Here is a 20,851-nt window from a genome sequence, read left to right as displayed (position 1 = left end):
ATTCACACTGCCTCCTCCCAAGTAGAAATGACACTAATGGTAAGGAGCCTCAAACAAAGGCATTAAAATATTAAAGTTGCGAATGTAAGCTTTTTTTGGTGTGTCCAGATGGGGGAACTAGAAGCTTATTCAGGCCATGGAAAAAGAATTCCAGTAATCTACTGCTGATCCTTCACAATGGCACCCTTGTGCTTATTGTTTTTCCCTCCCCACCGTCTCTACTCAAAGCCACTGATAATGTTAATGTTCCCTTCCTCCAGCTAGCCGATCTTGAGCTATTAGGGGTTGCAGGAGAACTGTAAATGCTTGTTAAGTTGTAGTAGAATGTCGAGGGGGATGTACGGGGTCAACTTCCTAAGGTCGGCACAAGTTCAGGCCATAAACTTCAAACGGCATGAATGGATCGGGTGAAAATTGTACGGCGACAAATGGCCATTTAAAATTAGGACATTGGAGTCCTGGGAGATACAATGTATGTTTACGCAATGTTATCTAATCCAGTGAACATAAGTGGTGAAAAAAACTAGTAGACTTATTACATGACAAAAGGAGTTCTGCAGATGACCTAGATATTTGTTAGGGCTCCTGTGGCTCAAATTGGGCAAAACAGAAGCTGTGTGAGGTGATTTTCATGAAGAAATCTGATGGTAAATATATCCTATAGATTTCTAAATCAAAGCAAAAACCACCTTTAAAGGGACAGTTCACCTGAAAGATATAATGTCAGAATTTACAAGTCCTATAGTTGTTTCAAATGAGTATACATTTATTTGTTCTGATGAACACAGAGAGAGATTTTTGCAAGAATGCTTGTTACCAAACAGTTCTTGGCCACGACTGACTACCAATTTATACAGATTTGGAACCAATAGATTTGGGTGAGTCAATGAAGACAGAATTTTTGGGTGAACTTTTCCTTTAACATTAAAGTCCATTTTGAAAGCCATGGGTATGCATTTTCATTTCCAGAAAAGATCTTACAGGTTTTTTTTATTTAACCTGTCAAAAGGTGTGTAACACACGGAAGTCACGTAAACAACTTGCTTCAATGAGACTTCACAAAGTCCAGTAAGCAGCTGCACATAAAAGGGAAGTGACTTCAGTTAAGGCCCATGCAAATACCTTGCAGTTCTTCGAGGTGTGTTCTTTGTCTATCAGCACAAAACAGAGAAATAGTTGTACCGTTCATTCACTGTCTTCCGTTTAAGCCTTGGATGTTCAGTGTGGTGTGACCAAACAGTTACTTTACACTGTATCAACAAAACACGTGGAGATGTTGTTTTGAGGTGTTTTCTGTAGTAGACAAATAGTTAGGAAAATTGCATTAAGAACACCCACAGGGATCTACATCCACCTTCAGTTACGAAAGGTAATTTGCCATTTATCCTTTAGCATGGCATCAGAAAAACACAACTCTCAACCTTATCTGACCCCTAAAAAAAACGTTCATGGGTGTAACAGTGGTTCAGTCACATAACATTTTGCCTTCAATTAAACTAGTTCATTTAGCTGTTACATGAAGCACGTAAGGTCATCTGACAAAACCAATATTGAAACTGTACACATAAACCAGAAGGCTTGCAATAATACATCCAAAACAGACAAAGTCGATAAGAACACAAAATAAAACAGCTGAAATATCCCATATCAAAGTCATGTTGGTCAGAAACAGAGCCCTCATTACAAAGCAAAGGGGGATTAACCAGTGTGTTGACGTCACCCCGACACCCCCGTTCCGCCGCCCCCCACCGCTCACCTAATTATGCTAAACAAACTTCCTGCTGATGCTTGTTGTGCCACGAAACTTCCCTACGTTAGTGTGACACAGCAGACGTTTTTTTTGCACAATGACAGCCGTGATAATCATAAGATAATGCGTTCACCAATTTCCCCCATATTCATCACTCTTATACGCAACACAAATTGTATTCGGGCAGACTAAATCAAAAGTATCCTTACATCTAAGTGCATGCATACAAACGCAAACATTAGTGGCCACATATCAAACTACACGCACCGATCACAACAAAGCAGCTGTACTGTCTTACCACGCGTTTTAATATAATAGCTATCCTCTTGAGAAACCTGGTCATGCACATTCTTTAGGAAGCACAGTCCTTCGCTTAATTCATGTACCCCGTATAGCGAGGATCCCGATTCAGGACCGTTATCCAAAAATTCCCTTTAAATCGCAGTCCGTCGTCCTCTGCGAAAGGCTTTGAGGCTTGATAATGGTAAGTTAAATGCGAACTGACAAGCATCCGACAAGCTTTCAGAGAGAGAGAAGGGGGGAAAACGTGCAAAACAAAAAAAAAGTAAAGCACCAAAGCCCCGCCCTGCAACAGTTTTATCTCTCAAAGTAACATTTAGATTTAAGACCACCACTGATCGCGATTGTATTGTAGCCTTGTGAAAATAAAGAAAACGTCTAGAACAGATCGTGCTTTTGGAAAACTAAATGTCGAGAAATCGATAACCTGGTGGGAGATAACAGATAACCAAATCTGATGCTGGGCATTGCAAAGCCACAGTTTGATTTCCTTCTAAAATAATTGCTTAAGTGGTGGATCTGTTCTGCATCAACAAGTTTATTGCTTTAATGTAGGACAGCGTTACGCAGAGCCTGCGAGGGTCACGAATCGATCGTTAAAAATAGAAAACAAAAAACACATGTATCTGACTTCAACTTTTATGAGCTGTTAAGTTGTAAACAATAGCGAACAAGAGACGTGCTCGCTTCGCGTCTGCCTCGATGTTAATGCACCAGTCCACGATTGTCCAGATCATGAAGGATGTTTAAGGAAATGGATTTGCCCTTCAAGTCTCCAAGTTAACTCAAAATAAACATACGACCAAACTTTACACCACACGCGTCCACATGCCAATTTAATTGATGTTTTAACACTCTCAGCGATCACATGCCTCAAAAGGGAAACTTCCTAGGAAATAATGCGCGGACAGAGGAGGTTATGGCAGAGGTTATATGGGCAAACGATGCATGCACACCACGATAAGCGTTATTTGCGAGTTGCTCTAACACAGGTCGCAATTCAATGCACGACCGCCTTTAAAAACGAACTACCGACAGATTGATCTCTCATCTTAATCTCATCTCGATTAGACTGATGCCCAAACAATTCCTTTCACATCAAGACAGCAAGAAAGCCAATGCGATACCAGCCCGTCCGATTCTTCCTTAAAGTGGGCGAACTATCATTGAGACGACCGATGCATCGATCTATAGGTTTACGACCGATTGTTTTTCACAGTTCGGTTCGTCGTTTGACCGTCAAACTTACCTTGATACATGAAAATGACGTAATGAAGTTGTGGGGCAACGGCACGGACGCAAGGTGACACTCCGAGATGATTACAAACAAACTGTGTGGCATCCGCAGTTTCGAAATGACGTGTGCTCAGAAATCGTCTATCGTCAACGATCAAATGTACTTGGATTGTAGATCGAGGAAACAATGCGATGACACCGACAGACGTTGATCCAGATTGAGACAGATCGACAGCGAAGTGGCCCGTGTGTTTGGTGCGACACCTGGAGCGGCGATGGTTCCTCCCTCTTCCATTGACTATTGTTTGTTCAGCAGAAAGTTGGTTGATGCAGAAAGTCTATGGACTCATAATGGCACAAGCTGTATTTACTGGCAATGCAGACAACAAAAATAGTGATTTATGGGTTTGTATTAAAAGTTTAAAGTTTATGATGAATTAAATATGTGTAAATACTTTGTTTATCTAATGGTCCGCAAAGTTCGACAGTGCATGCTTCTTTGAAATACATTTAGCCTACTATCATAATGTAATGGTACGTAAACCAAATATACAGGCTGTAATTTTGTCATTTTTTGCTTTAAAAAACAAAACATAGTTTAATTGTGTGTAAATAATTTGACATATATCGTACAACAAGTCTAAATCGTATTTAATTGATGTATTTTGATTATGTTTTATTTATTTCTATATTTATACATTCTATTTTTTTGGTTTTGTTTAAACGTTTTCATTCATTATTAAATTATTAATTGTTTAATTTGTTGTGCCTTTCGAGTAGCATGCACTTGTTTGTTTTCATTCCTATTCATTTATTCCATTATCTTTTATTTATTTTTCCTTTTTACATGTCCGTTCATGTTTACCTTTTTCAGAACTCTTTAAATAATACCCAGACCAATCTAAAATAAATAGCCAAATCTAATCATCACTGTACCATTTCCGTCTCTTGTTACATAAGTTAAAGGGTGACATGTAGGAGTGTATAATGCGGTAGTTGTTTGGATGGAGCTGTTGCAGGACACCTATGTGAAGAGTGGTCATTAGTGACTCTCACCAGAGGCTGTGACAGCTGTCGCTTGTGGCTGCCGCTGGGCCCCTGTGCCTCCCCCTCTGCCCAAAATGCTCCAGTATGAGCAGTGGATCTGAAAAGACATGCAACCTGACTCCCTCATCTCCATTTACCCATCTCATATTTAATGGACAGACTCACCCTGTCATTAACCAGCAGTCACACTACCTCTGGCCTACAGCTTTGATCATTAATCAACGTATTCACGTAATTATCGACCGCCCCAGCTGTTCGATCAAAAGTGCTTGTTTTGCTAACTTTCATTTCTTTCTTTCTTCATTGTATTTTCTTAGCTCTAATATATGTTTTTAATTCATCATCGTCGCCCTGTGAGAGTGCTTGACAATTAGTGTGGTAAAATCAGGTCTGGTTCGTGGTATCTGGGACTGCCACCCTTTTAAGGGGTTGTTTTTGAGATGGAGAGCTGTGAGCGAGAGTGGATGGATTTTTTGGTCGTGGGGGAAGGGAGATTCTGAACTCTTTCAACAGACAATTCCTCTCGGACACACACAAAACCTCACACACAGCAGTCTGGACACAAGGATGAGAATTTATCATGTGACAGAATAAAGAGAATATTCAGATTTCGCAGGAAAAGGCAGGTTACGTATCAGTCTGGCTTACGTGTGTTAAAGGGACGCCTCACCCAAACATTCTGTCATAATATACTAATATACATTCGAGTTGTTCCAAATCTGTACTTATTTCTTTCTTCTGATGAACACAGAGAAAGATATTTGGAAGAATGCTTATAACCAAACAGATCTTGCAAATATACATATAGTCTTACAAATATATTGATCTGTGTTCATCAGAACAAAGGAATTCATGCAGATTTGTAACTCTGAAAGCTGAGTAAATGATGACAGAATTTACATTTTTGGGTGCAGTATCCCTTTAAGGTACATGTTTGCTGCTGAGAGATATCTCAGTTATTGCGTGGTTTACAATAATATTAAATGCTCAAATTCATTCCAACATTTTGTCTCCGTTTAACCAGTTATATGTTTGAGTGTATTTGAGTTGGAGACTTAAATTACTTTTATATTTGACATCTTTGCATTCCACTCCAAACTACGGACCGTGTTGATTATTTTAGGATGTGGAATTGTTTGCAAGCAACAACCTGTTGTTTTCCGCAGCAGTGGAGCGTAACAATTTTGACTCTGAGAGTTAGTTTGAAGAAGTGGGGGAGGATGCATGTGAATATTCTTCCATCGGGTCAAAGTTCGCAAGCTCCATCATGAAGTGTAGAATCCTTTTCCTGTTTCACCCCCAGCTGTGCAGTTTACTGCAAACTGAACAGCATTTAAAAAACAAAAACCTTTTAATAACTTTAAGAAAATATATTTTGACTGAATATTTTTGAACTGTAGAGAGACACAAAGCTTTAATTCTTGTATTGTAACGTTGGTTACGCTAAATGTTTACGGTGGTTTAAAGCTGTATGATGAAATATTTTGATTGTCGCACGAAAAGGAAGTCTAAAAATAGGTGAGCGAGGCACGTCCAGTTCAGCCGTTCTCCATGGTAAAAGTTAAAATACTAGCCCCTCTGTTTTAATCTCTTGTTCTTTGATTTGCGGCGTCGGGCCTGTTGCGTTGACGACAGCAGAATGTGGTGAATATTTCATGAAAGGGGGAGGGGCCGAGGGGGGAGAGGTGGTCCGCCAAACTTTGACCTGGTAACTAATCTATTCAGACAAAAAGGGGCAAACTGGAATTGAATTAAGGTGCATGGTCAGTCCTTTGTGGGTTCTCATTTAGATGTTAGGTTTACAAATGACTCCTGCTGCAGCTTTAAAACATGGTCTAGTGGGCTTCTCTGCAGACTTCCTGACCGGAGATTCGTCGTCAAACATCACAAAACGTCCGAAGAAAAGAAACAAAACATTCAAGTTCTAGAAATTGTTTTAGAGAATTTTGACTATTAATTTAGAAAGGATTTTATGACCTTCCTGGATACTATTTGATTCCCTTTATTTATTTATTGTATTTTTTGTTGTTGTCATTATTTTTGCAGTGATTGTGAAAGAATAATAATTTTAATCTTGGTTCATTAATAATGTCAGCAGAGGTTTACAAATAATATTTCTAGGTTATATTGTATACTATTATTAAAAGAACAGTTCACCAAAAAAATTCAATTCTGTCTTTATTCACTCAAGTTATTCCCAATATGTATAAAAGTTTTTTGTTCAGATGAACACAGAGAAAGATGTTTGGAAGAATGTTGTAACCAAAAGTTCTTAGCCACCATTAACTTTACAGTAAGTTGCCCTTTACAATGTGCCATTTAAATGTCTTTATATTTTGAAAATGATGTTTTGGAACACATAAATGTCTTACTTTATATATCTTAGTAATTTAGAACCCAAGTCATGATAGGTTTAGACTGTCTGGGAGCCTTTCAAATGTTATTTACCTGCCTTTCTGAAAACACTTTTCATCCAAAGCCATTTTCTGTCTGACAGCCAAGGTGGTCCCCCTGGAACAACTAAGGTTAAGGGCCTCGCTCAAGGGCATAGAGCAAGAAGATGATTTCGGTAACTCTCCAGGGCCCCTGCTAGCTGCAACTGAACCTGCAGCCTTTGTGCTCTTAGCCCAGCTCTTTGATTCCATCATGCTGCTCTCAAATTCTGGGCTGGTTGAATCAACGACACTCCTCATCCGAACTTAACAGATGCTGCAGAAAGTCTTACGTTATCCATTACCGCACAAATCGCATTTATTCTGCCTCTCATCATCCATCAAAGCATAGGTGCTTTCATCTGGCAGTGTCTCTTTGTACCTGTAATTAGTTTTGGGATGGGAGTTCGAGTCTATTAAAACAGCATAAAAAGAGAATAAAGAGATTTGTGTTTCCTTGTCGGAGCTCTGCTTAATAATAGCTGATAGATTTGTACTGTCAGGCTGGACAGAAAACGCTTGTCTGGCATGTTGTTTATGCGCAAGAGTGGAGCTGGAGTCAGCCACATGCGGTCCTCAGTTTGTGTGGCCACACAGCTTTGTGCCTCTGTCTTTACAACCTGATTTTAGTGATAGACTAATGGTAACCTGCAGGTGACTGACATTGTAGGACAACTGTCCAACAGCAGACCTCAGACTTTTTATTCATCTACAACCTGATGTTGCCCTTGCAGTATGTAAATGTGACCTTGTGCCCAGACCCTTGACCTTTCAAACTCAATAGTATCAGGTCCAACGTCATGTTTACGTAATGTTTCATTCAGAAACCTCTCTTACTGACATGCATTCATCATGCGTTCACAATACACTACGCTGACCTAATAACAAGTATGAATCCAAGATAAATGAGAAGAGGGAGGGACAGATACAGAGGAATAGCAGGGGTGCGGGCAGATGGTCGGTGCTGGTGTGGAGTCTTGCTTCGGTGGAAATCCCTGAGTGCTTAACCCCTCCTCCACTAGGGAGAGATGTGTCATGACAACAGTTCTCCCCCACCCTGCGACAGATTCTCATCGCTATTGCCAATACAGCTCTGTCAGTCCTCTGCAGCAATAACTGTTCACATCTGCCTCTTCATGCTCAGAGAGAGAGAGAGAGAGAGAGAGAGAGAGAGAGAGAGAGAGAGAGAGAGAGAGAGAGAGAGAGAATAGATAGATAGAGAGAGAGAGAGAGAGAGAGAGAGAGAGAGAGAGAGAGAGGGAGAGAGGGAGAGAGAGAGAGAGAGAGAGAGAGAGAGAGAGAGAGAATAGATAGATAGAGGGAGAGATAGAGGGAGAGAGAGAGGGAGAGAGAGAGAGGGAGAGAGGGAGAGAGGGAGAGAGGGAGAGAGAGAGAGAGAGAGAGAGAGAGAGAGAGAGAGAGAGAGAGAGAGAGAGAGAGAGAGAGAATAGATAGATAGATAGATAGATAGATAGATAGATAGATAGATAGATAGATAGATAGGTAGGTAGGTAGGTAGGTAGGTAGGTAGGTAGGTAGGTAGGTAGGTAGGTAGGTAGGTAGGTAGGTAGGTAGGTAGGTAGGTAGGTAGGTAGGTAGGTAGGTAGGTAGGTAGGTAGGTAGGTAGGTAGGTAGAGAGACAGACAGACAGACAGACAGACAGACAGATAGATGTTCAGGAAATTGACCTGAATGTTGAAATATAACCTGGCTGGTCTTTGCCTTTTAGACTCGTTTATACCCTCTACTGGCTCATCGCAGCCATTACACCACCGCCACGCATTACGATCACTGTATAAATGTTTTATGGTTGGAAACCCAAAAGGTAAATATGTACGAAACCTAAATAAAGAATAAACTGATGATAACCAGTACATCCGTTTTCAAACTAAACTACTGTCCATTAAAATGCAGTTCACCTTTTAGCCAAGGGAGGGCAGCGTTTCTTTATAATCTGACCAAACACCTGTTGCCATGTGCATCAGAACACACGGAATAATGGATTGATTGACTGACGTATTCCAAAAACAGATCAAACACTCTTCAAAGCAGCCCCCTTTTCTTCCGTGTACATCATGCAAGTGTTCTTACTGGTTATTTGGTGTAGAAGAGTCGGAGCACATGAGGATGTTCAAAGGATACCTCACTCTTTGACGGGTCTTTGGGTACAAAATAGAAAGTCCATTTGTGAACCCTTCAGGTTTAAAGTGCGTGTTTGAAGTCATGAAATATAATGTGTGCAATCTATAAATGTAGTGAAAAGAAAATGATCACGTGATCATACCACAGGGGTGCTGCGTGTGTTTAGTTTAACAGCCTATTTTGATTATTTATGTTAATTGGTAAGTGTTTAAATGTTTAATTTACAGACTCAAATATAGTTTAACACGGACTGTGCGTTTGTGCTTTATTTATTTATTTAGATGTCACAGTGTACTTAATGATCTATCGATAGAAATGCAATATAATTTACAATAACATATATAGCTTTGCCTTCAGATGTGTATAAAGAGGTTACACAATGAAGCGTCATGTATTTAATAGCTTAGAAGGAACTATTTCTATCAACTTGGGAATATATCTGTCCCCTTGCATGCAATTCTCCATGTTCTGTCAGCCGTCGTAGTGTTTCGAAAGGGTGGAGTGAGCGGTTGGTTGCAATTTGCAACCTTGCGGCTAGATTTCACTGACTGGACCTTTAATTTGTCCAATTTAGAACTGCTCAGATTGTCTTTGAGTCAATTTCAGGTTTTTTCTTGATGCTAATAAAACTGAACCGAAGCAAGATATCTGACACATGGAAAAAATATTCTTTAAACCTTTAAACAGCCTTTTCAGTGACCTTTAAAGAGACTATTTTGAGAACACAAATAGATGTCAGGCTTATTCACAATTTAAAAGATCTGGCACAGCATGCAAAGGTCACTGCAAGCAATTGTTTGGCACACCTTCATTTCAGAGAGAATCTTTTAAATCACTGCTTTTCTTCTCTTTTCCATTTATCCCTTTAATTCCATTCATTCATGTACTCATGCATAATTCTAATGCAGTTCAACACTAAATAAAAACGGTACGTTGATCAAACACTAAAAATAGTGTCCTTAAAGAATATGGAGTTTGTTCTTAAAGTTTACTATTTGCCTGAACAGAAAGAGTTATGTATATTTTGTTCGGTTTGTTGACAAAAACTCTAGGCTATTAGTGAGTTACTTTGGATAAAAGCGGCTGCCGAATAAATAAATGTATGAATACATTTGAAGTGTTTCCTGTTTTGCGTTATTTTAACAATTTAAAGTAAAAAGGGTCCATTAAGATTTAAGAGTTTAAGAACTAAGAGACAAACTGCATACATTTCTGAGACTTTATTTACCGTTACTTTATAAATGATAAATTAAACATATAACATCAGAACACCTGGCCACCTTAGAATATTTGTGTAGCACCATGTTTGAGACAAATCCAGCACTGACAGGGAGAATATTTGACCTAATGTTTATTCAGCACTATTCAAGAACGTACAGGAAGAGTCTATGAGACATGAAACAATGAACAATATTAAGACACATCACATAATAACATACCTTACAAATCAGCTGAATAAACTCCACAACGCTCTTACAAATTTCCATTTTAGTTCTCTTTTCAGACAAGTTCCCTCTTGCACTTTCCGTTTCCCTTCCCCTTTCATGTTTTGTACCATTTGTTACTTTTTGTCCTAGATTTCTGCATGTCTATTATTTAAAAATGAATCCTTCCCCTAATTATGTGAGTACTTTCTAAAATAACATTGAACTTGCACGTCGAGTGACACAGACAACATTTACAAGCTTTTTTTTACACAGTGCAACTCCCGAGGGCAATACAATCTAAGCTGCTTATGCTTAAGCTTAGAATCTAGTCCCTAGTCAACAAAATGATGTTTAGTCTTAATTCATAAATGTGTGTTTCTACTTAAAAGCTAAATAACTTCAAATGAATCAACTTAGTATTGTGTAGATATACTGAATGTTAACATGTCATTGTTTTTTATGTCGCTCAAAACACAATAAAGAATCATATATACAAAGTTCTTGATACAAAGAAAATAACTGATATCTAACAACACAAGGACCACAATACACATACACAAATACGCTGCACATCACTAAGGCTGAACATTGATCTCAACAAAACCAAAGACTTCTTCGCTGTAGCATAAGGCCCAAATGCAACAAATGTGTAAGAGAGACAGTATGTATCTGGGAAGGGTTGACCTACATTTATTCTACTTACTTTCTTATTTAAAGCTTCAAAAAACATATAGTGTTTTATTGTTTAAACTGTCGAGGAAAAATGTGCTTTTCTAGTTCTGTCAATTGAGACTAATGTTGGTCCAACATTCTGGTTAATCTGGATTGCTTACGGTTGATTTTAGAACTACATTTTAAAGATTTTTATAGTAATAACCAGACTTTCAGCTATTGCATCACCTGACCAGACAAATGTTTGCACATTTACACACATACAGTCACATGCTTATGAAACCCTGCAGGCATATAACAGATACTTGGATTGTATCTCTATCTAGGAAGCGAAGATGGCCAATGTTAGTCTGTTAAACTCGCGGCAAATTGTGAATCTGTAGGGCAGAGATCATCCCTTTCTGGTTTTCGCTCATCATCTCTTTCACTCTCTTCCATCTTGGTGTTTTTCTGGTTGGAGAAGGGCTCAGAAGATGGTGCTCCAGCGTTTGGGTGGAGAGCGAGATCTGCTTTCTCCCTGAGGTTGAAGAGAAAACCAGAAGTGTCATCATCATACCAACGGGACCATGAAATCTTCTCAACGTTGGTTTCGCATAGCTTAATAATAAATGCAGAGGTTGATATCAACATTGCATCAATGTTAGTTCTTAAATGGTTTACAAATGAATAAATGCAAAAGCTTGCATAGAGCAGACAGGCATCGGCAGTTCTCAGATGCTGTTGGTTGAGAATGATCGAGGAACCGAATGTTCGATGTCCCAACATCAGGCTTTTAATAATAAATGTTGTTCTTCTATAAGAACATGATCAGCAATGACAAGCTATGCTACATTTCACAAAGAGTGATCTGTGCACTCAATGCTTCAGTTTTACAGCACAAAAGAAGTGGGATGCCAGCTTGATTCGTGGCCTCAAGATTGTCATGTGCAAAGGGACAAAAGGGAGAAAATTATTCGGCAAGAATGCATATGAGGTAGATCATTTAGCCTAGATATGAACATCAAGTCATACTCTGTTGACATTATTGAGTTCTCAGTTGTATTTTTGGTATCAACATTGTCTCTGATAAAATTCTCCTAAACTTCTTTACGAGAAATAAAAAATAAAGACAAAAGAGATCACTGGTGACACAATTATGAGTTATTAAATGATTATGGATAGCAAAGCTCAAAATGGAAATCATCAAGTCATCATTTAGTCACCCTGTTGTCATTTTAAACCTCTGTGATTTTCTTTCTTCTGCAAAACACAAAAGAAGATATTTTGAAAAACGTTGGTAACTAAGAACTGTGCGGTCCTTATTGTATGGAAAAAAAGTCAATGGGGACCAACGGTTTTCAGTTTTTTCATGATATCTTCTTTTGAGTTCTGCAGAAGAAAGGAAGTCATACAGGTTTGAAATGACAAGAGTAATGTGATGGTACTCGGGTCTAATTGTCGGGTGAAAAATCTAGAGACTTTGCTCTCCATCAAATCTCATTGCTGTATAGGACAAACTTTAACAGGTCTCATTTATGAATTTGATTTCCTATGAAATATGAAAAGTGACTATGCATTTAAAAATATCATATGAATAATAATATCATATACACAAGCAAATATGAACATTTAAATACATATTAGCAGTATCAATCAAACACTGCTGTTCTGTGATATCGAATAATCCACAGAAAATCATGTTTTACTGAGAATAAAACTAATGGATTCTGAATGATCGTTATTTCCTGCACCTGGCAACATTTCTAAATGCTAAATTATGTTATGAGATTCCCAACGAACATAAGCATGACTGAACAAAAGCAAGGTCAGGGCATATGGTATAACTCAACTTTCAAGGCAAAATTGATACAGAATAGACTGACCTTGCTTATAAACCAAAATTAATATTGAGTGAACGAAAGACCCCCAAAGACCACTGAAAGACTGCTCAAATGACATAATAGGTGCCATTACTGTGGGTAGAGACAGATCATACTGGTTTGAGTCACTCGAGGTCACACACAGTAGCAGTCAACAGCCGTATCAAGGACATCACAATAGACTAGAGAGAGAACAGGGGCTTGGCTTCTAAAAAGTCATCTATGCTGTATGTTTAATAGCTTTAATTACAGCTTAATTTTAATATGACTTTCTTTTTAGGCATTTGCATAAGAGAACATCAATCTGTCATTGTGTTGAATAACCCCCGAATAAAAACAACATTGAATGTCTATTATTGTGTCCTCGCAGATTTCGGAAGATACAGCCATTTTCTTGAAAAAACAAAGATCAAGACCAATGTTTGCAATTAACTTCAGTAAATGTCAAGTTTTGGTAATAAGAATAAAATGGTTAACCATTTAACATTAAAAGCCATTATAAAACCATTAAGGCTGAACTGTAAATGCTGATTTTTTTCCTATTTATTAACAGTAATTATATCACATCAATCATTTATCAGTTCCTTTAAAGTTACACCAAAAACCACAAGACTATAATATAAAGCTAACTTGGGACACTGAATATATTTCTCTTTAATTTGCTGTGACTGAGGGCGGCTTGTACATGTTAAACTAACTGCAAGCAAAGTTAAGTTTCTTACTCTGATGACGTATGATACATTTAAATACAATAATAAATATTTTTGGTGTGTAGAAACCTTTCCGCCCATTGCTACATATTTGTTTATCTGCTCTCAGAAGCACAGCTGCTGCTTTAAGGCTCACCAGGTTGAAGATTCTGGAGAGTGTATTCTGTTCTCTTCTGCGTCTCTGAGGGGATCTAATGCTCTCCGAGCCACGCTGTGACGGGGAAGCCTAGAAGACATAGTTTATGAACATATCAAGCGTACCAGCCCAGTTCTGAAAAAATGCACTTTCGCTGAATACGCTGTGTGATAATATACTATAAAATGTAACTGATGTTATATGTTTGAAACATATCAGGGAGTACAGGAATAGCTCAACGAGGGACGGCAAGAGTGCAGCACCAGAATGTCCTGTGTAATGTTAAATCCCTATAATTCCGTCTACGTCAATAAAACGCATAAAATGTAATGATGCATTTTTCACAGAAAATGAAAAGACTTAACAGTCATAAATTCATGACCTAGGGCATCTAATGCTGCACACTTGCTATTTGCATAAATCTTAATGATTTGGAGCCTGTGGAGTTAAACAACATGCAGTTACAACACAGGGGGCAGTAGTGAGTCAATGAATCAGGACTTCCGTTCTCCACCTCAATGACAAAAGAGAGGGGTAATTTGGAGCATGTATGGGGAGGGGGGTCGTGCACACTGTTGGAAGACCCCTAGAGAGAAAGCTGCATTACCGGCTGCGATTCAGAAAAAGTCGTGCTGTATCAAAGTCATCAAGAAGCAAAGAGTCGCTCTGGTTCAAGAGAAATTTCATCAAAAAAGAAACTTCTCAAAAGTCAAGGCAAAAAAACAGAGGAAGAATAAAGCAGGTAATGAAGAAGGGGAAGAAAAACAGATGGATAAAGAAGGGTGGAAGAGGGGGGAAAGTCAATACTTTTTTCAATAATCTATCATCATTTCAGTACATGAGATCACTCTTTTATGCTGTATAGCTCAGCTTAAATCTGACATTTTATAATAGCATGATACATTGGAATAAAATGAGAACAGATTTCTTAAGTGATTTCGGCATTATAGAAATTGTCGTAAAATATGTTTCAATTTCATGCACTTCAACAGATCAAAATCACGATTCATCTGGTGACAAATAAACACGCTCAACCTACAGGTGTGCCTCAAAGATCTTTTCAACATGTTAAAAAAGACACATGAAGCGCATTAAAAGGTGCAGCAGCTGCGATTACTTAGCGATGCATTGGTTAATTCACAAAGAAGAGAACGAACATGACAGTGTGTCTATTAGAGACATAACATGAGACAGGAAGGCTCTGGATTCAGACAATCAACTCTGTCTAACTCTGTAAACGGAAATCGCATCAAACATACCAGGCCCAATAGTTCCCTCCACTGCACATGAAAAAAGAAAGAATGTAGAATGATTAATTTTCCCCATAGATGAAATGACAATGCATTGTTGTATGTGAGAGGGCATCATGGGTCATGGGTCAATCATGGGTCAAAACTATTCTACTAGCTGTGAAATACTGTATTATTCCTTTAAGGGCATGGTGGTAACCTCGTGGTTATTAGAGGTAATGATAGTGTCCCAATAGTGTTAAAAAGATCACAGTTTTCCTTCATCCCCGTTTCTTCCTTGTGCACAGCACATTTTACCCAGAATGCTCTAGTGTTTTTTTGCAGTTAGTGCTGAAAGATTCTTTGGATTATAAATAGTCAGAAAATAAATGAATATACAAGCATTTAAGCAGAATGTTAAAAACTGTAGCATTACAAGCCAGTAAGAATAAGATACAAGACTTACCCTTGACTTGGGACGAGGAGAGGACACCTTCGAGGAAACAAATCAAGATTGTTAGTTACAAGAAACATTTTAAGTATTCGAATGGCAAACACACCCGCACAGCTTTCAATTTAGAGGCAATTGCATCTAAAGCAGGCCTTGAATAAACAACTTTTCATTTTGAAGATGAAATATGTTTACAGGGATCTTCCTTTGGATGGGGTTAGGGATCCGTACAGCTCAGATGAGTGATGAAGGCAGAGTATGTATCTTTTTAATGAGCAAGCCAACAGAACGGAGGATAGACTGTGCAATTACTGTTTCACAGAAAACCCTTTTTAATTTGGGATATGAATAATGAGAAAACATTTACAGTCTTCTTCAGTTTCCACCGAACTGACTTAGAAAATTCAAGTAATTTAATGACAGAAGTTCAGTTGAAAAAAGTCAGAAGGGTTGAGGTCATGCCATGTTAGCAACACACAGAATTTGTTTATATTCCTTCATACATCCACCAAACAAGTGCCTAAAATGACGATTATAACTTACATTTACATTTACACGGACTGACAAGGCAAACTTTTGAAAAGGGGTCTCAAAGTGTAACTTTTTGAAGACGGCAGCATTGTCGTTTCGAGGTAGACTGCAAGACGGAACTTCCTGAAAACGATGACGTCAAACGCATGCGTATTACGCGCAGAGTCGTGCTAGTATAGAGGGTATGGATGTGTCGTCACTTTACCATGTAAACACCAGAGCGCGCCTCAGAGAGGGGCAAAACATTCAGCAATATGACTGCATACAATATCAGGTAACGCAATTCCCTGCAACACTTCAGTGTCCAGAAACATTCAGTGTTCCTGCATTGACATCACTTTCCCACGAGAACACGCCGGGACACGCCCCCTTTGAGCATCCAGGCACGTTCCCCTGAGTGGTAAAACACACAGAAAAATGGCTGAGGAAATACAGAAACCGGGACTAAAACACTGCAATTATAAGTAGCTTGACTCAACGGTGATCCTTATGACTTCCCCATGACTTACAAAGGAATCAGGTGTTCCTGGACACTGAAATGTTGCACGGAATTGTGTTTCCTGATATTGTAAGCAGTCATTTTGCTGAATGTTTTGCCCCTCACGGGGGCGCACTCTGGCGTGCTCACGTGGTGTTCACGTGGTAAAGTGACAACACATCCATACCCTTTATTAACATTTCCCCACCAAAATGTGGATTTGCTACACCAAATAGGCCAGAGGAGACACACCATTTACTTTCACCGGACAAACCCACTACGTCGACCAACGTTGGCTTATAACTGTGCATGTGCCAAGGCACGTCCTATTTCTTTTCACAACAACATTGTCATCCACTGGCCTGGCCGTTGATTACCTTTCCCCGATAAAAGAAAACCGTTTGGAGTAAAGGGCTCAGCATACTACATTCGAAATCGAAAAACGACCGTCTGTGACCTGATTTCAAACTAAATCTGGTCCAAATGACAACGAGCCACCATTGGTCCATGGCCATTACGTAATAGGTGGGTGTGTCATGCGCCTCCTAGTCTGTGGGAAATAACTTGTCATTTTATTAAGCTGAGGTGAGGTCAGATAAGGTCTACATTAAAAATAAAATGATAACATTTGAGCAGCATGAATGCTTTTGCTTGTCTATTTCTTTTAGAAAAAAACAAACAGCTATGCGCTTGCGATAACGCTCGTTCGTCATTGCAGAAACCTATGTTGTTTGTGTGGCCATGTGCGCAGAGGCTATTTGCATAAGTCATATAAACCCTGCCCTCCAGAAACAAAAGGGTGTTTCATTGTTCGAAAACACTACACCGTCTCTCAACGTTTTCGAGCTTCGTTTTACCCCAAAACTTAGAACGAAAGCGAATTTGCCTGAACTATGTCAAGCCATTAAGACTTTCAAACCGTGACTCACCCTGTACTACACAGAGCAGAGAATCTAATGCTTATGATGTAAGAGTGGTGTGTGGTGTTGTAACGTTGTCTGACAGACAAACAAGTCTGGACTATTGTAGTTAAGACAACATGGACCTTATGCTGAACATGATGGCATGTAAACTGTAAACAAATGGCCAACACAATGTGGCATTTCGAGAAGAAAAAACTGACCAATATAAGCTAAAGCTGTGATAAGTTTATGTTTACGGTAAATTAGCGGTAGTTGTCCCAAAATGTAATTATTTTATTTTCCTATATAAAACAATCTCTTCTCAGATTTCTCACAGCTCCGTGAATAGAGCTTATCAATCGATGATCGTTGCATGCTGGGGTGACACCGCCATCTTTGGAGGTTGTTTACTAGCGATTGATACATGAATCTTGATGTGATGTCCTAAATGACTTGCTGTTGCAGTTCATAACACAGCAGAACCTACCCACCGTGTTTATGTCTTTTTAGTCATACGGAACGACATTGAACTGAACTAACTAGCAGAAAAGAGCTGCTACCAGCTACAAATATGGTCGCGACACCCAGCATGCAACACGGCGTGACGTCAGAGCCATATTCTCTATATGATTAGAATTAGTTGTGGGGGCGGGCTTTAGAGACTTTAATGACCAATTAGATAGCGGCCTTCCCAGTGAATGAACCAATCAGAAGTAAGGGGCTGAAAAACATATTTTTTCGAAGCAGTAAACAAACACTTCAGAAATGGATCAGTAAACCAAAGGTTAGCATAAAAGGGACAGGTATGAAAACATTATTCAAGTGTCTTGCCACGAATTGATTTATTTCTTTTTGTTGGTTTCACATCGCCCATGACGTATTAGGCCTGTTAAAATCCATGTCAGTACACGCGGATAGATACTTACAAAGCTCCTGAAGAAATGCACCACGGGGTTAACATCTCCACGGCGACGGGTTGAGGAGTGATGGGGTCTCTGTGGAGAGGAGGAGAGGTGACCACGAAATGAGCCCTTTAAATAAATAAAAATAAATAAATAAACAAAAGTCGTGACCAAGGTCGTGTTCTAACCATGTGTATGAGCTGCATGCAGCCATCTGCACACTTTTGTTCCCCTCTGCATGCGTGATGACAATGGCTAAATAACATTCAAAACGATTTCATGTATTACGTACAGACAAAAACACAATAACTATGTGTGCGAGTACAAACAGCACTATTTTAATGTGAATAAAATCAAGTTTTAAAGTCAAGTCTAACCAAGTTTGCCAATCAGTATTTTCGTCTGCTTCAGGTGAGTGTATATCACATATGTAAACATTACGTGTATGCCGCGCTGTGCAAACTCATTTAACACAGTATTCAAAATAAATATTATGTAAACATTGTACAATATATGGCACATTAATATGTGTATTATTGTTTAGAAGGGTACACACGATAGAAAAAAGGCTGCGCTTGTGCTGCTAGTAGATGACGCGTCACCCAGAGGCAATAATAGAATTGCACTTAACCAGCTTTTTACCTAATTTAACACATGGACTACACGACTGTCTTAAGCTCGTTTTTTTGCTAAGAGAATTGTTTCCTGTATTTATGTATTAACACTTGTGGCCTGTTTTCGACATTATTGAATTATTTACGTTCTAATTAACAGACCGATAAAAACTGTATTAAATATACAACAGCTGCCATCCAAGTTGTGCAGGTAGTGTGGATAATTTTTTTTTTATAAATTGTGCTCAGTTCTAAATAACTACGTGAGCTAAAAAAGGAAAAATGGTATGAGGGGCCGTTTAGGCCGTAAAAAAGATATTTAATAAGTAATACAGTATGTCGAGACATGAGAACCAGCGACAAGTTACAAGCGCTGCCAGATATTACTGTTCTCAGCGGATCATGACTTGTGGCCACTGACAGCCCGAACCTTACACCTCAGAAAACGATGGGCACATTTTTAGACAATCGCGCCTTTATAATTTCACCTCTATTGTAAGTTTAAAGAACCACATTGTGCTCCAACGAACTCTAAAAACTACATTTTGCAACACAACAACAGATGTATTGCAAAGGTTTGCCTGGGCTCAAATCAAACTAAACGGAAGTGCGGGTGCAGTTTCCTTTCAAGTGTAATAAACTCTCATCAACTACAATATACCTGCAATATGTTGCCTCAGTAGTACGTGCACTGTGTTGCAGTGTTTATAAGAGGCTTTTTACTGGTGTTTGTAAAAGGTTATTTAGTAATAAACGTGAATGATTTTCACTTGTGTTTGTAAAAGACTTTTCAGTAATACACGTGAATGATTTTCACTAGTGTTCGTAAGATATATTTCATTAATTCGTATGAATGAATTTCACTAAGCTCAATCGATATTCTATTTCACTAGTGTTTGTAAGAGGTATTTCAGTAATAGGCTACATATGAATGAATTTCACTCAGCTAGGTCAATGTTTTTATTTCACTAGTATTTGTAAGGTGTTTTTCAGTAATACGTATGAACGAACTTCACTAAACTTGATGGATATTTTTATTACAGCAATGTTTGTAAGAGGTATTTCAGTAATGCATGAATTTCATTAAGGTCGATCGATATTTTCATTTTGTCAGTAATACCTATGAATGAATTTCACTTGTGTTTGTAAGAGTCATTTTAATAATTAAGGCCTAAATGGCTCCTCATAGTGCAACTAAATTATACAACTAGTGCAAACAACATGCATATTGAAAAATAGATTCATGCATATTAACCAGTTTGCAAAACAGAGAATACCATGCACCCAATGCAAACCGTTGTCTAATATCTGGATTATAGGGATTAAACAGTTAATGAAAAACATTTTATCAAAGTGCAAAGTTTTCTCACAACTCCAAACTTAACATCTCTAGGTCCATATTTTTTGTGTTTCTGTAAACGGCAGCATCCATGAAACAGTTATCTTGTTGGTTGTTTGACTGGTGCCAGATGTTTAGAGGAAGACCATATGACTATGATAAGGAAAACACAGAAATATAAAAATCTGCCTGTTGATGACTTACCTTTCCCTTTCTCTTTTTGTCCCCACCAAAGAAGTTGCCAATCTGGTCCAGGATACCAGGGGCCTTCTTCTTCCTGCCCAGCCCAAAGGGGCTTTGTCCAGAAGTGCTTGCGGTGGCCATTATAGTTGTTGATCTGTTTCGAGTCTACAGTCTGGACGGGCCGCGAATGTCTTTCTCCACTCAATCCAAAGTCCGTTCTGTGGACACTCTGCAAAGCTTCTCGATAGTCTTCGGCACTTCTAAGGAGGAAGGGCTGGTCTTTGAAGGTGTCGTCCCCCGAAGCATGGCATCACGGGAGATGAGGTGGGTCTGTAATAGCGTCAGTGGTTCTGGTCCAGTGCCAGGCATTCTTCAGAGCCCCGAGTGCCCGTGGAGGGTGTCACTACCCTGCTCTCTGATAAAAGTGCCTTCCATTGTTCTAGTCCACATCTGCCTCAACTTGGGCCGGGCACAACAAGGCCTGTCTATCAGAAAGAAGCAGTGCGCAATG

General features: G+C 38.9%; 2 protein-coding genes across 9 annotated transcripts in view; both read right to left on the bottom strand.

The window, feature by feature from the left end:
* The window catches only part of znf516 (zinc finger protein 516), a 33,636-nt gene extending 30,034 nt beyond the window's left edge, over nt 1-3,602 (bottom strand). For 2 of the 5 annotated variants that reach the window (XM_079484381.1, XM_079484379.1), the window contains exon 1: nt 3,300-3,602. The gene's annotated coding sequence lies outside the window, so the exon portion shown is untranslated. Of the gene's footprint in view, nt 1-2,048; nt 2,334-3,299 lie in introns of those variants that run through there. The other 3 variants (XM_079484380.1, XM_079484382.1, XM_079484383.1) reach the window with 3 other exon arrangements.
* A 6,511-nt stretch (nt 3,603-10,113) lies between these two features.
* Nucleotides 10,114-20,596, bottom strand: mbpa (myelin basic protein a). 4 transcript variants are annotated; one of them, XM_079485447.1, is made up of 6 exons: nt 20,362-20,596; nt 18,229-18,297; nt 15,407-15,433; nt 14,971-14,991; nt 13,712-13,801; nt 10,114-11,523 (listed from the first exon to the last, which is right to left on the bottom strand). In XM_079485447.1, exons 1-6 carry the CDS (start codon nt 20,479-20,481, stop codon nt 11,473-11,475), a joined length of 378 nt encoding a protein of 125 aa, XP_079341573.1. In that variant the 5' UTR covers nt 20,482-20,596; the 3' UTR covers nt 10,114-11,472. The 4 variants fall into 4 exon arrangements, with proteins under 4 accessions (XP_079341573.1, XP_079341572.1, XP_079341574.1 ...); XM_079485445.1 differs by having other exon boundaries at nt 10,115-11,523; nt 18,229-18,333; nt 20,362-20,585; XM_079485446.1 differs by lacking the exon at nt 14,971-14,991 and having other exon boundaries at nt 18,229-18,333.
* Between the last annotated feature and the right edge of the window lie 255 nt (nt 20,597-20,851).

The sequence above is a fragment of the Barbatula barbatula genome, assembly GCF_947034865.1.
Source record: "Barbatula barbatula genome assembly, chromosome: 21".
Taxonomy (NCBI): domain Eukaryota; kingdom Metazoa; phylum Chordata; class Actinopteri; order Cypriniformes; family Nemacheilidae; genus Barbatula; species Barbatula barbatula.
Note: the sequence above shows the minus strand (reverse complement) of the source record. Positions and strands in the feature narration are given on the sequence as shown.

Excerpts from the sequence above, each read along its gene's own strand:
- mbpa (XM_079485445.1), bottom strand. The coding sequence starts at position 20,481 with ATGGCCACCGCAAGCACTTCTGGACAAAGCCCCTTTGGGCTGGGCAGG. Across the intron at positions 14,992-15,406 it reads CTCCTCGTCCCAAGTCAAGG|TGGAGGGAACTATTGGGCCT; the intron begins GTAAGTCTTGTA and ends TTTCATGTGCAG. Across the intron at positions 11,524-13,711 it reads TCTCCAGAATCTTCAACCTG|GGAGAAAGCAGATCTCGCTC; the intron begins GTGAGCCTTAAA and ends CTTCAACCTCAG.